Source organism: Homarus americanus, unplaced genomic scaffold, assembly GCF_018991925.1.
Source record: "Homarus americanus isolate GMGI-L3 unplaced genomic scaffold, GMGI_Hamer_2.0 scaffold41640, whole genome shotgun sequence".
Taxonomy (NCBI): domain Eukaryota; kingdom Metazoa; phylum Arthropoda; class Malacostraca; order Decapoda; family Nephropidae; genus Homarus; species Homarus americanus.
In genome coordinates this window covers 72,262-86,487 of record NW_024737820.1, presented here as the reverse complement: position 1 = coordinate 86,487, position 14,226 = coordinate 72,262, and the positions used below count along the sequence as shown (strand labels likewise).

The 14,226-nt window shown below is 40.2% G+C and overlaps 1 protein-coding gene across 1 annotated transcript in view; it reads left to right on the top strand.

Annotated features, from left to right (window-relative positions):
* Positions 1 to 402: 402 nt before the first annotated feature.
* LOC121873598 (26S proteasome non-ATPase regulatory subunit 1-like) overlaps positions 403 to 14,226 on the top strand; it is a 58,565-nt gene continuing 44,741 nt past the window's right edge. The window contains exons 1-5 of the mRNA XM_042377244.1: positions 403 to 549; positions 1,554 to 1,723; positions 3,441 to 3,625; positions 4,601 to 4,831; positions 12,836 to 13,123. Coding sequence (XP_042233178.1) covers positions 1,678 to 1,723; positions 3,441 to 3,625; positions 4,601 to 4,831; positions 12,836 to 13,123 — 750 coding nt within the window. The 5' untranslated portion in view covers positions 403 to 549; positions 1,554 to 1,677. The remainder of the gene's footprint in view (positions 550 to 1,553; positions 1,724 to 3,440; positions 3,626 to 4,600; positions 4,832 to 12,835; positions 13,124 to 14,226) is intronic.

Sequence of the window (14,226 nt, the reverse complement as noted above, 5' to 3'; positions counted from 1 at the left end):
TACAGTACAGTATAGTACAGTATAGTACAGTACAGTACAGAACAGAACAGTACAGAACAGTACAGAACAGTGCAGTGCAGTGCAGTACAGTACAGTACAGTACAGTACAGTACAGTACAGTACAGAACAGAACAGTACAGTACAGTGCAGTGCAGTGCAGTGCAGTACAGCACAGTACAGCACAGCACAGTACAGTACAGTACAGTACAGTACAGTACAGTACAGTACAGTACAGTACAGAACAGTACAGAACATAACAGTACAGTACAGCACAGTACAGAACTATTATAATACACCTTAATGGTAACTTAGCCCCCAAGTAGCACTGGGGTGTTAAATATTAAGGTTAAATAAAGTTCATGAGGTAATAGAATGTGAATATTACTGTGAACATTTACCAAACTAATTTGTTCCTTTTGATGTGGTTATAGCGGGCATCTTGGCCCTGCTGGACGAGAATGAAGATCAGCTGAGAGTGTTTGCCCTGGAGAGATTAAATGAGATCACCGACACCTTCTGGCCCGAGATAGCTGACTCCATACAGAAGATGTAAGTTATAATTATTCCTTTGGTAAAGTGAAAATATGTTGTGTGTGTGTACATAAGAACATCGGTCCAACTAATTACCCAAATGTACCCAAATGTAGCCACAATGAAGTCAAATAATGGTTCTACATGAATAAATCGGACTGCCAATCACTTCTCGACTAGTATTTGGTGTCACAAAGTCACAAAAAATTGGAAAACTTACTTTAATCTGAGTTAATAGATCACGTGCATGTACTAAGGGAGCGAGTAATTACCCAAATGTAGTCGCAATGAAGTCAAATGATGGTCCTACAAGCGTAAATCGGGCTGTGAATCACTTCTCGATTATTATTTGGTGTCATAAAGTCACAAAAAATTGGTAAACTTAATTTAATCCGAGTTGTGTTAGGTTAGGTACATGCACTCGATCTATTAACTCAGATTAAATTAAGTTTACCAATTTTTTGTGACTTCGTGACACCAAATACCAATCGAGAAGTGATTGGCAGTCCGATTTATTCTTGTAGGACCATCATTTGACTTCATTGCGGCTACGTTTGGGTACATTTGGGTAATTACTCGCTCCCTCGGTACATGCATTTGATCTATAAACTCAGATTAAATTACGTTTTCCAATTTTTTTTTTACTTTGTGACACCAAATACTAGTCGAGAAGTGATTGGCAGTCCGATTTATTCATGTAGAACCATTATTTGACTTCATTGCGGGTACATTTTGGTAATTAGTCGGACCCTAAGAACATAATACAGTAGTAAGCTAGGTACAGTACATAAGAACATAATACAGTAGTAAGCTAGGTACAGTACATAAGAACATAATACAGTAGTAAGCTAGGTACAGTACATAAGAACATAATACAGTAGTAAGCTTGGTACAGTACATAAGAACATAATACAGTAGTAAGCTAGGTACAGTACATAAGAACATAATACAGTAGTAAGCTAGGGACAGTACAGTATATTATTAATGATAACTTACTTTGTGCTTTAATGGCTAACCAACAGAGAAAGACTTGAAGAGGATGGAGACTTCCCAAAGCAAGAGTTGGCAGCCCTGCTGGTGTCTAAAGTTTACTTCCACCTGGGGTCTTACCTGGACTCTCTCACCTATGCCCTGCGCTCAGGTCCCATGTTGCACCAGGACCCCAACCAACTGTACATTGACACCATCAAAGGTGAGCTGTTGTCTAGGCAACTCTTATACATAAATCAGTAGTATATTTTAGTAAGAACATGGACAATCTTTTCATTGTTTTGTGATACTTCCTACTTGATATTGCCTTATCACAATAAACTGTTTTAATTTATAGTTATTACCTGTATCAGAATACAAGGTGAGAAGAAATAGTTAATTTTCAAGACAACTAAAGGGTGTGTGTGTGTGTGTCCATTTGTTTATTCGTTCTTCCTGAGGTGGAAAACTTCCTCCCAGAATCTTAATGTGGCTTTAGACCATCACGTGGCACCACTGACATGATCTTTGCTGCCCGTCAGATACAGGAAAAGTGCAGAGAACAGCGTCGTGACCTTCATTGACTAGGTCAACGGGGACGCCCTATGGTGATCCTCAGCCGTTTTGGCTGCCCACCACAATTCATCGCCATTGTGAGGCAACACCACGATGGTACGAATGGCAGTGTCCTGCACAAAGGCACCCAGTCTGAGTTCTTCCCCATCCAAACGGGGTTAAAACAGGGATCTGTAGTGGCACCAACTCTCTATTCAATTTTCTTAGCTGCCTTCCTTTCTTGTGCCAGTGCCAATTTAGCCAGTCGGGTTGACATCGAGTACCTGGTGAAGGATTTTTTCAACAGAAGACAATTCCAGGCAAGAACAAAGGTGTTAGCAGCTTCCATTACTGAACTTCAGTATGCAGAAGACCTCACCCTTGTCGCTCACACTGAACGTGACCTACAGGAGATCCTAAACACCCACACAGATGCGTATGCACACTTCGGCCTTGAGGTGAATGTACGTAAGACTCAGATTCTCTTTCAACTTACCCCTGGTTCAGACACGCCTCCACCATCCTTCCAGCTTAACAGTACTTCCCTCTCTAATATTACCCATTTACAGTGTCTTGGCTTCAAATAGTCCACCACCACGGGCATCGATGAAAAGATTTAGCATCGGATCAGACGTGCATCTGGAGCCTTTGGCAGACTCTTTACCCATATCTTAAGCTGTTTGGCAGCGAGATATGGGTCACATACAGGAGGCACCTCAGGGCACTTGAAATCTTTCGCCAACGTAGTCTACGTTCCATCCTCCGAGTTCGCTGGGAAGACGAGAGAACAAATGCCAGTATTCTCGCTGACACCAACTGTAGGAGCATCAGGGCTACCATTATCCACGAACAACTACGCTGGACTGGCCATGTTACCCACATGGACGACAGTACACTGCCAAAGCAGCTACTTTACAGTCACCTAACGAATAGTAAGCATAATGCCAGCGGGCAACTGAAAAGGTATAAGGATAGGTTAGGTTAGGTTAAGAAAAACCTGAAAAGGTGCAAAATTGACCCCCTCACCTGGGAGGTGATCACTCTACACTGTAACGCTTAGAGGAGCACCACACGAGAAGGTGTCAATACATTTAATTTAGCCCGATTGCACACCGAGGCAGACAAGCACCAACGCCGGTAAGATGCTGCCGTTCCCACTCCCGCACTAGATGTAGCCCTCCACAAGTGTAACATCTGTGGATGGGCCTGCTGATCCCGTATCAGCCTCTCTAGTCACCTGAAAGCTCACCAACGAAGTTGACATCCTTAATAACTCATATCATTGTATCATAGCTGGATGATCTTTGTACTCGATTCTGAGTGACAGCAAAATAGTGGGTGTGTGTTTGTGTGTGTGGTTATATAACAGTTATATGTGTCCCCAGTACACGCCATCGATCATTACATCAAGCTACGAGCCCAGAAGGATGCCAAGATGGATCCCCGACTAGAGACGCTCCTCAACAACATGTTTCAGCGGTGTATTGAAGACCAGCAGTACCGCCATGCCATAGGTATAGCCCTGGAGACCCACCGCATGGACTGGTTCAGGGAGGCCATCATGACCTCTGTGAGTAAGGCTGTACTCTACTCTACTTAATATATTTATATTTCTAAACTCTTGTTCCAGGTGTACATGTAGCCCTCCACACATGCAACATCTCTGGATGGCCCTCTCAATCTCATATAGGCCTCTTGAGTCACCTCAGAGCTCACCAGCTAAGGTGACATCCTTAATAACTTATATCATTGTATCATAGCTGGATGATCGTCACACTGGATTCCGAGTGACAGCTAAGTAGTAGTAAGGTATAGTAGGTCACAGCTTCTACACCTAAAACTGGTTCATGCAGCTCGTTAACTTAGGGTGTGGTTGTTGTGCTGGCGACAGCTTCTACACCTTAAACACTGGGTCATGCAGCTTGTTAACTTAGGGTGTGGTTGTTGTGCTGGCAACAGCTTCTACACCTTAAACACTGGGTCATGCAGCTTGTTAACTTAGGGTGTGGTTGTTGTGCTGGCGACAGCTTCTACACCTTAAACACTGGGTCATGCAGCTTGTTAACCCTAGGGTGTGGTTGTTGTGTTGGTGGCAGCTTCTACACCTTAAACACTGGGTCTTATAACTCGTTAACTTAGGGTGTGGTTGTTGTGTCGGCGTTAGCTTCTACACCTTAAACAAATTTACGCCTAGGTGGCCCTAGGGTCAGCCATCCTCGAACACAAGGGGCAACCATTATTATTATTATTATTTGTGTGTGTGTGTTTAAAGTATTATCAGTATAAGGTTCTCAATCTTGCTTTGTTATCACATTATGTCAAGTGTTGAACTAAAGTTTGTAAGCAGCTGGTATTATGAAAGGTTTGCTTCCCTCTGTACTGTGTTTAGAGGCCAGTATGAGGTGTCTAGGCAGATACTGTGCTGTACAGTACTCTCAGATCACAAGTGACCATTAGAAGTATCTGAATGTACTCTACTGTTATGAGATGGTCAATTATCATGATTTATATGAGAAAAAGAATATTAGTTTATATTATATTACAGGATGACATCGTAGGGAGTCTGACCTACTCGTACAAGATAGCCATGCAATACATAGAGCAGCGCAAGTTCCGCGACCAAGTTTTGGAACAGTTGGTGTCGTTGTACCAAGGTCTGGACACCCCAGACTACGTCAACATGTGTCAGTGTTTGATCCACTTGGACAAACCCCACGAGGTCGCTTCAATACTCGATAAGCTGATTAAGAACGACAGTCTGAGGAGTGAAGTAATGGTAAGTGTGTTGTCCTGTTTTATTGCTAATACAGTCATGTCGCATCTTACGCACATTCAACTTAATGCTCTTGGCTTAGGAAACAGTGAGTGTATGGCTGGGGGAGATAACGCCATATAAGACACACGGCCACCCACCCCCCAGTATTAAGGTACTGTAAAAACTTTGGTGTGTATTTTCCTCCTGTAGCCATAGTTTTCTTAGAATAATATACTGTATACAGTACCAGTAAATGTGAGGAATAAATAACAATAAATAAGTTGCAACAGAAAATACTGTACAGTCAACCCTCGCTTTGTACGGTCCCACTTTACGCGTTTCCACGTTTACGCGGTACCCTGCCGAACACGGAATGCTCACTTTCTGCGGTGTGTGTACCCTTTTACGCAGAGAGCTGTGCGAGTAGGGTGCGCACAAGGTCGCCCAGTCATCAAAACATTACCGAGTTCTTCACCTGCCACCCACCACAGCTGGCCCAAGTCAGTGATAATGATAGTGAGGATATGCACTTATATGGACTTTGAGGGGCTTGACAAAGAGGCCCTGCAAGCCTCTGTGGTGGATAATGATACAATTGATACAAGTGATACAGGTGAGGGCCAATAATCTGCCCTCTGCCTCGGAACCCACCCCCCATCCCCGTGTGCCCAGCCATCTTTTCTACTAATGTAAGTGTTAAAAAACCTAATATTATTGATATTTCTCTTAATTGTTAATTGTGTGTGCATACCATCATAAAATTAAGAAGTAATTTTACTACAACGTAGGTATTGTGTCTGAAAAAGTGGAGTTTGGGGGTCGGCCCGGTCTCTATTTCAATTAATCCCATATGTTATGTTGTTCACTTAACGCGTTTCTCACTTTTCGCGGGCCTTGGGTTCAATTGACCGCGTAAAGTGAGGGTTCACTGTATTGCCAAACCAGTAAATAAAATCCAAATGAATGTTTAACACAGTCACCATTTACATACACTCCCTGGTTCACCATAGACCATGAGGGACGCAGCCTCCACTGTCTCCCTAGCAATCCCCCCACTCTGCACCCTCCTCCCGCTCCCTTTGTGTTTGTCCTTATGACAAATATTCCTTTAATTTTTTACAATAAGTATGTAGGACGGTGTGTGCCTGTAATTAAGTAGAAATAAATGAAGAAAGTTATGTACGGTAAAGCCTCGAATAACGTCGTTAATATGTCCTCCAATATTGCAGTGTGAGGTGAATCATCTTATAGCGAATCATTAATTACCATTAAAATAAAGCAATAATAATGAGATGCGTTCCCAAGTGTGACCTTTTCATATCTTTTGTGTGGCGTTTTACCCTCTTTTCCCCCAAAATCAATACAATTAATGAAAATTGCAAACTATATTCTTTAAATAATGTTTCTGAATGGTCCTTATACAATATAAATGAATAATAATATGGTCACACAAGAGGAGATGGGACACCATTGTTTTCCTTTGTGTTTACAGCCGGGAATCCGGGACGATAGTTCTACACGAGAAAACTAAGAAAATAAGACCCTGGTTGTAAAAAAATTAATATACATGTTTTAAGTAACGTTATTTAATGTTAATAAATGGAACAATCGAAGTAGCTAACCACTAATGGCAAAGAAAAATAAAGATGGATTGGGAACACCAACATATACGTGCGCATTTAAGGATTCCGCGTCATTTATCTTAAGAATATGTACAAAAGATTCATTATTGTTTATTACTGAATATGTATTTGATTGAATTAATGTTTATATATGTGAAATGAACAATACAATTCATTAATAATACGTAGAAATTAAAACACACAAGAGGATAAGAGACAGCATTGTTGTCAGTGTTTACAGCCATAATGTCAGTTATCCACCTGAAACTGAAGAAAATAAGACCCTGGTTGTTGTTGTAGTCAAATTAATGTAAAAAATTTGTATGTTTTTATTACAGCTGCTCCTTCACCTTACGACAGGGTTAGGGACCTAAATCCAGGTTGTAAGTCAAAAATGCTTAAATAATACATAGAAAATCTTCTCAGCACCACAAAACTCTCACTTTTAAGCTTGCCAGCCATTTTAAATTGAATTACAAACAAAAATTTTGTCAGTACACAGCGCAATCACTGACGTCGGGAATCGAAAATACGTAATTTGAAAATTTTGGTACGACTGAGGCGGTCGTATGTCCGGATGGTCATAAGTTGAGTAGGTCGTAAGTCGAGGAGTAGCTGTAATGTTATTTAATGTACAGTAGAAGTAACCACTGATATTAAAAAAAAAGTGAGACTGATAATGGAACGCCAATGCATACGTGCGCACTCAAGTAAACATAGTCATTTATCTTAAGAATATGTACAAAAGATTCATTATTGTTTATTACTGAATGTGTATTTGATTGAATAATTGTTTATATATGGTTCTTTATTATTATTATCAGTTTTATTATTATTTATTTTTTAATTTTGTATTTATTATAAATTTTAAATACTTTGAACTAATTATTATTATTTATATTGTAATTATTATTACATTTACTGGAAGCAATAATTTCAAACTACAAGTATTTGAAATCACCTGGAGAAGCACAAGTTGATCATTGATTCCCAACATGGCTTCACAAGCGGGTATTCATGTCTAACTAATATATTAACATTCTTTTCATCTGTTTTCGAATCAGTGAACGAGAGGCACAATTATGATGTGGTATATCTTGAATTTAGCAAAGCCTTTGACAGAGTCCCCCACGAAAGACTAATAAGAAAAGTGGAGGCTCGTGGCATTAACGGAGATATTCTAAAATGGATTAGGGCGTGGCTACAGGACAGGAAACAGCGAGTGAGCATTAACGGCACTAAATCCCATTGGAGCAACGTTACTAGTGGAGTTCCCCAAGGCTCAGTACTCAGACCATTATTATTTATTATATACATAAACGACATAGATATCGGTGTAGACAGCAACATAAGTAAATTTGCTGATGACACTAAAATAGGGCATGTAATTAAATCTGATGAGGACTCCACAAAACTACAAGCAGATCTAAAAAAAAAATTTAATGGTCTGAAAAATGGCAGATGAAATTCAATGTGGACAAATGTAAAGTACTCAGTGTAGGAGATGTAAACAGGGACACCAGATACCAGATGAACAACGATGTTATTGAGAAATCCGACTGCGAGAAAGATTTAGGAGTAATGATAAGTAGGAATCTTACGCCAAGTAAACAATGTGTATTTGCTTGAAACAAGGCTAATAAAGTACTTGGGTTCATACAATGGAGTGTTAGTTACAAGACTAGCGAGGTCATCCTAAAACTATATCTTGCGCTTGTGAGATCTCACTTGGATTATGCAGTTCAGTTCTGGTGACCGTACTACAGAGTGGTTATAGAATCCTTGGAAAGAATTCAGAGAAGAATGACAAGACTAATCCCGGGCATTAGGAACCTTGAGTACAGAGACAGGTTAAAGCATTTTAATTTACACTCCCTCGAGAGACGTAGAGTGAGGGGCGATATGATCGAGGTGTATACAGTGGTCCCTCGGTTAACGAACACAATTCGTTCCACAAAGTCGTTCGTTAACCGAAACCATTGTTTCAATGGGATTTTGGGTAATTTGTTCCAGCTCACCGAAAATTACATACAAAGTAAAAAAAAATTCAGTAAAGTACACTTACTTTGAGGTGTGTATGTAGAAGGCTCCTGGTTGATGATGATGATGATGATGATGATGGGAATTAGTAGTGGGGGTGGAGGAGAAGGGAGAAGAGAAGGAAGTGGAAGAGAAATCACCCCATGCTTGATGTCGTCATTTCACCCATAAATTTTTAAGTTCACTAGGTATAATTCAAGATTCTTTTCTTTAAATCAACACTGCACTGCACTATATATTGTCAATATGTTAAATAAATTTCAGAATGACCAATAATTGTACTGTAAAAACATAAAAATACTCTGTGTTCAAGAGACCCACAAGCAAGATGTTTCCTCCACTGAACAGAGATACAAACTGAGGCCTTGGTGGGTGAGTAAAGTGGCTGATGGGCGCACCAAATACTAGTTCCCTGTACTGCAATTATGTTAAATAAGTGTTAAAATTACTAAAAAATTTAATATAAGACTTGGAAAATTATTGAATAGTACAACCTTCTTGATATTTACTCCAATTTTAATGAATGTAAGCCCTAGAACCGATTTCTGTATTGGTGGACTAATCTTCCAGCTGGTGAGCAAGTCAAAGTATGTCGAAACATTTTCGTAAGAATTTCGTTAACCGAATTGAATATTCTTATTGAAGGTAATTCGTTAACCGAGGCGTTCGTTAACCGAGGGACCACTGTAAATGGAAGTCAGGGCTAAACAAAGGGGACATTACAAAGGTACTAAAACTATCCAACCAGGAGCGAACTTGTAATAATGGTTTTAAATTAGACAAATTTAGATTTAGGCGCGAAATAAGTAAACATTGGTTTGGAAATGGAGTAGTGGATGAGTGGAACAAGTTACCAAACATCATCATTAACTCAAATACGCTGAATAGCTTCAAACATAGGTTGGATGGATATATGAGCAATAGGGGTTGGGTGTAATTAGGACTGCCCAGTATGGGCCAATAGGCCTGTTGCAGTTTCCTCCATTCTTATGTTCTTATATTTTTACTAAAATTTTTCCCTAGTGCAAACTATAGTATGATTAAAGTGGGGTATGCTATAACGAATGGATCCTACTACGAATATTCCTATAACGAACGGTTTTACCTATAAAATTGAGAATGCTATAACGAACGAAACTCCTACAACGAAAATTTTTTTTTTTTTTTACTAATTTATTGTTTTTTTTATCACAAGCATTAATGATATTCTTTATTTCAGGGGTTTAGATGCATATTTATGCACTTTTTTAAAAATTTTACAATTTTATATTATATTTTTCAGTGTTAAGTGGTTGTATTTGGGGTCCTGGAACGGATTAATCCTATAACGAACGAATGCTATAACGGACAAGGTTCTAGAACCAATTAGATTCGTTATAGCATACCCCACTGTATATTCAAATTAATCACTTTCTTATGAGAATTCCAGCAATGTAAATTATATTCTCCCCGGTCACTTCTGTGACATCTTACAAACAAAAAACAAAAACTCTATCTAAGGACATAAATAAACAAATTAATACTTCACTAGATCTTAGGCCCCAACTGTCAAACATGTCACTGTTACTCTCCCAATCTTCCCAGCCAGGGTTGGGTGGTTATAGACTTGCAGATTTTATCTTCTATAATATCTCAGACTAAAGTTAAGAGAATATACTTTGCATTGCTAGAATCCTTGTAAGTCAACGAATAATTTGAATATTTAAACTTCATATATTTTGCACAAGAGATAAAAATTTTAGCCCTTTGTAATACAATTAGTTAAAACTAAAATTTGTATGTCTAATGCGAACCATAGCATGTATATATTCAAACTAATCGCTATCTTATAAGAATTCCAGCAATGTTAATTATACTCTCCCAGGTCAGTTCAGTGAAATTTTATAAGAGAAAAACTTAGTCACTCTTAAGAACAGATAAATAAATAAGCACTAGACCTTTGCATCAACTGTCAAACACATCACCTCCCTCCCCCCCCCCCCCCCATCTTCCCAGCCAGTAAACAGACCATTTCGCATCCCTTAATCTTAGCTGTGTTGATTTATGAGTGTTTCTTTTAACATAATACGACAAAAAACAAACAATGCTTTGTTTTTTCTTGGAGATGGGCTGAGGTGCATCTGGGTAGACTGTCAGTCTTTTTAGTATTTTGTGTTTCTCTCAAGTACCAAACTAAATTATTCCATTGAAACAACACTTGGATTTAGTGCGAATTCGGTTTAAAGTGACCTCTCTTGGAACGTATCTCGCGTTATAGCGACTTTCTACTGTGTCATAGCTGGATGATCGTCATGCTCGATTCCGAGTGACAGCAAAGTAATAATAATAATAATAATAATTAACGGTTTATTGAAAAAGTTCTGCAGCCCGAGGGCTGAAAATATACATTGGTCATAAATGACTTAATACATACATTGACATTGGTGGTTTAACAAAAGCCTTCATTAGAGAAAGGTAAAGGAACATACAGTGAACATACAGATTAATGTTTACAGTGGAGGTCACGTAGATCATGTGAGCTGAGGTGTTGAACAGCAGACACGAAGTGTAGTAACTACCTCACAGATGGTGTTATGAGGGGCATCACGTGGAGTAGTAGTTCCCTCACAGATGGTGTTATGAGGGGCATCACGTGGAGTAGTAGTTCCCTCACAGATGGTGTTATGAGGGGCATCACGTGGAGTAGTAGTTCCCTCACAGATGGTGTTATGAGGGGCATCACGTGAGTAGTAGTTCCCTCACAGATGGTGTTATGAGGGGCATCACGAGTAGTAGTTCTCACGGCACAGATGGTGTTATGAGGGGCATCACATGGAGTAGTAGTTCTCACGGATGGTGTTATGAGGGGCATCACGTGGAGTAGTACTTCCCTCACAGATGGTGTTATGAGGGGCTTGACATGGAGTAGTAGTTCCCTCACAGATGGTATTATGAGGGGCCTGATGATATAGTAATTCCCTCACAGATGGATTTATGAGGGGCCTGATGATGTAGTAATTCCTTCACAGATGGTGTTATGAGGGGCCTGATGTGGTATAATAATTCCCTCAGATGGTGTTATGATGGGCATCACATGGTGTAGTAATTCCCTCACAGATGGTGTTCTGAGGAGCCTCACATGATGATGTAGCAACTCATTCACTACGTGGTGTCGTAGCATCATGGGGACACCACGTGGTCTGGTGTCACAGGACGGTGTGGTCCCAGGCCTCCCCATCGTGGAGTCTTGGGCAATTATCACTGGGTATCTGGGACCTCACTGTGTGAAGGTTAGCTTGGGTAAGACTCAACTGTTACTGCCGAGTAGTTTTTCACTGCCTTAAGCACACACCGCTATTCAACACTGGTTCCATTCCTTTCCTAAATGAAATAGTAACTTCTGGTGAGAACTTGTTGATATTCCAGTGGGGAGGCGGGGTTCAGGGGAGGGATTTGGTATGGGCCAACATAACAGTTGACGTGGCTGCTGCTGAGCAGCGCCAGGTGCGTCTTGACCCGTCGGTGGTCACAGTGTGTGCGTGCGCCCACCCGCCCGTCCGTCCGTCCGTCCCCGGCAGCCGGTGCTTCCTCCTGTGTAGTCTTGTCAGTTAGTTCTCTTTCAAACACTGCTGGACACATTTCACTTACATTGTCTGAAGTGAGTCCTTCTTCAAAAGTAATCAATGTAGTTGAAGTGTTTGGTAACAATGTATTGTGTATAGATGTGGCAGTACAGTGTTATTTTACCCTTATGTGGACAAAGTCAGTGAACTATGAGAACAAGTACTGTGTTGGTCAACTTTTATGGACAGAGCTGCCACTGTTCACAAAACTGGTCAACAGAGTACTTGTCTTCTTACTCCATACAGTACAGTATACAGCTTCTGGTCGCCAATATCAATTTTCACTGGATCTGTGCATGGCATTTGCTTATGACAACATTACTGTGGAAACTGTAATTTATTGTTTGGAGAAATACAGCAAGGAAAATGTACCAAGTGAGGCTGCATTGCAGAAACATTCTGTGAACACCTGTAAATGACACTTTTTATTTGGTTCGTGCTTTCTCTGAGAAGCAACAAAGTTTTAATTGACAACATTAATAAATATTAGCTATTTTGGCAACAAATTGAATTTGACTAATATTGTAATATTCCTCACAGGTAAAATATTGACCAACTTTTGGGGAGTTTTGTTGCTTATTTTGGCCTTTGTCTTTTTAAGATTTGAAGTGCCTAAACATTGGGATTCTACTGATAATATAATGTTTCAAGCAATGTTTATATTATTTAAAGTGATTGTCTATCATACATATTTGTTTATTTGGTGTATTATGATAAATCCACTTTTTAAAATCATTTCCAATTATTTTGTTTCACTTCAGGACAACGAGCTGATGGCTTATCAGATAGGCTTTGACCTGTACGAGAGCGCCACCCAGGACCTGCTGTCTCACGTACGTCAGGGTCTACGAACCACCGCCCCCGTACCTTCCCTTTTAAAAGACGTCGATGCTCTCACCAGCACAACTACCACTACCACTGCCACCACAGCCTCAACAGGAGGAACAAGTGGGGGCACCACAGAAGAGGAGGAGAAGAACGACACAACAGCAGCAGTGGATGAAGGAGGAGACGTAGCAATGAGTGAAGAGAAGACACTGGATGACCTGGTACAGTACAGTACTAGTATGTCTTGTACTAACACAACACTGGATGACCTGGTACAGTACAGTACTAGTATGTCTTGTACTAACACAACACTGGATGACCTGGTACAGTACAGTACTAGTATGTCTTGTACTAACACAACACTGGATGACTTGGTACAGTACAGTACTAGTATGTCTTGTACTAACACAACACTGGATGACCTGGTACAGTACAGTACTAGTATGTCTTGTACTAACACAACACTGGATAACCTGGTACAGTACAGTACTAGTATGTCTTGTGCTAACACAACACTGGATGACCTGGTACAGTACAGTACTAGTATATCTTGTACTAACACAACACTGGATGACCTAGTACAGTACAGTATGTCTTGTACTAACACAACACTGGATGACCTGGTACGGTACAGTACTAGTATGTCTTGTACTAACACAACACTGGATGACCTGGTATAGTACAGTACTAGTATGTCTTGTACTAACACAACACTGGATGACCTGGTACAGTGCAGTACTAGTATGTCTTGTACTAACACAACACTGGATGACCTGGTACAGTACAGTACAGTATGTCTTGTACTAACACAACACTGGATGACCTGGTACAGTACAGTACTAGTATGTCTTGTACTAACACAACACTTGATGACTTGGTACAGTACAGTACTAGTATGTCTTGTACTAACACAACACTGGATGACCTGGTACGGTACAGTACTAGTATGTCTTGTACTAACACAACACTGGATGACCTGGTATAGTACAGTACTAGTATGTCTTGTACTAACACAACACTAGATGACCTGGTACAGTGCAGTACTAGTATGTCTTGTACTAACACAACACTGGATGACCTGGTACAGTACAGTACAGTATGTCTTGTACTAACACAACACTGGATGACCTGGTACAGTACAGTACTAGTGTGTCTTGTACTAACACAACACTGGATGACCTGGTACGGTACAGTACAGTACTAGTATGTCTTGTACTAATACAAGACTGGATGACCTGGTACGGTACAGTACAGTACTAGTATGTCTTGTGCTAACACAACACTGGATGACCTGGTACAGTACAGTACTAGTATGTCTTGTACT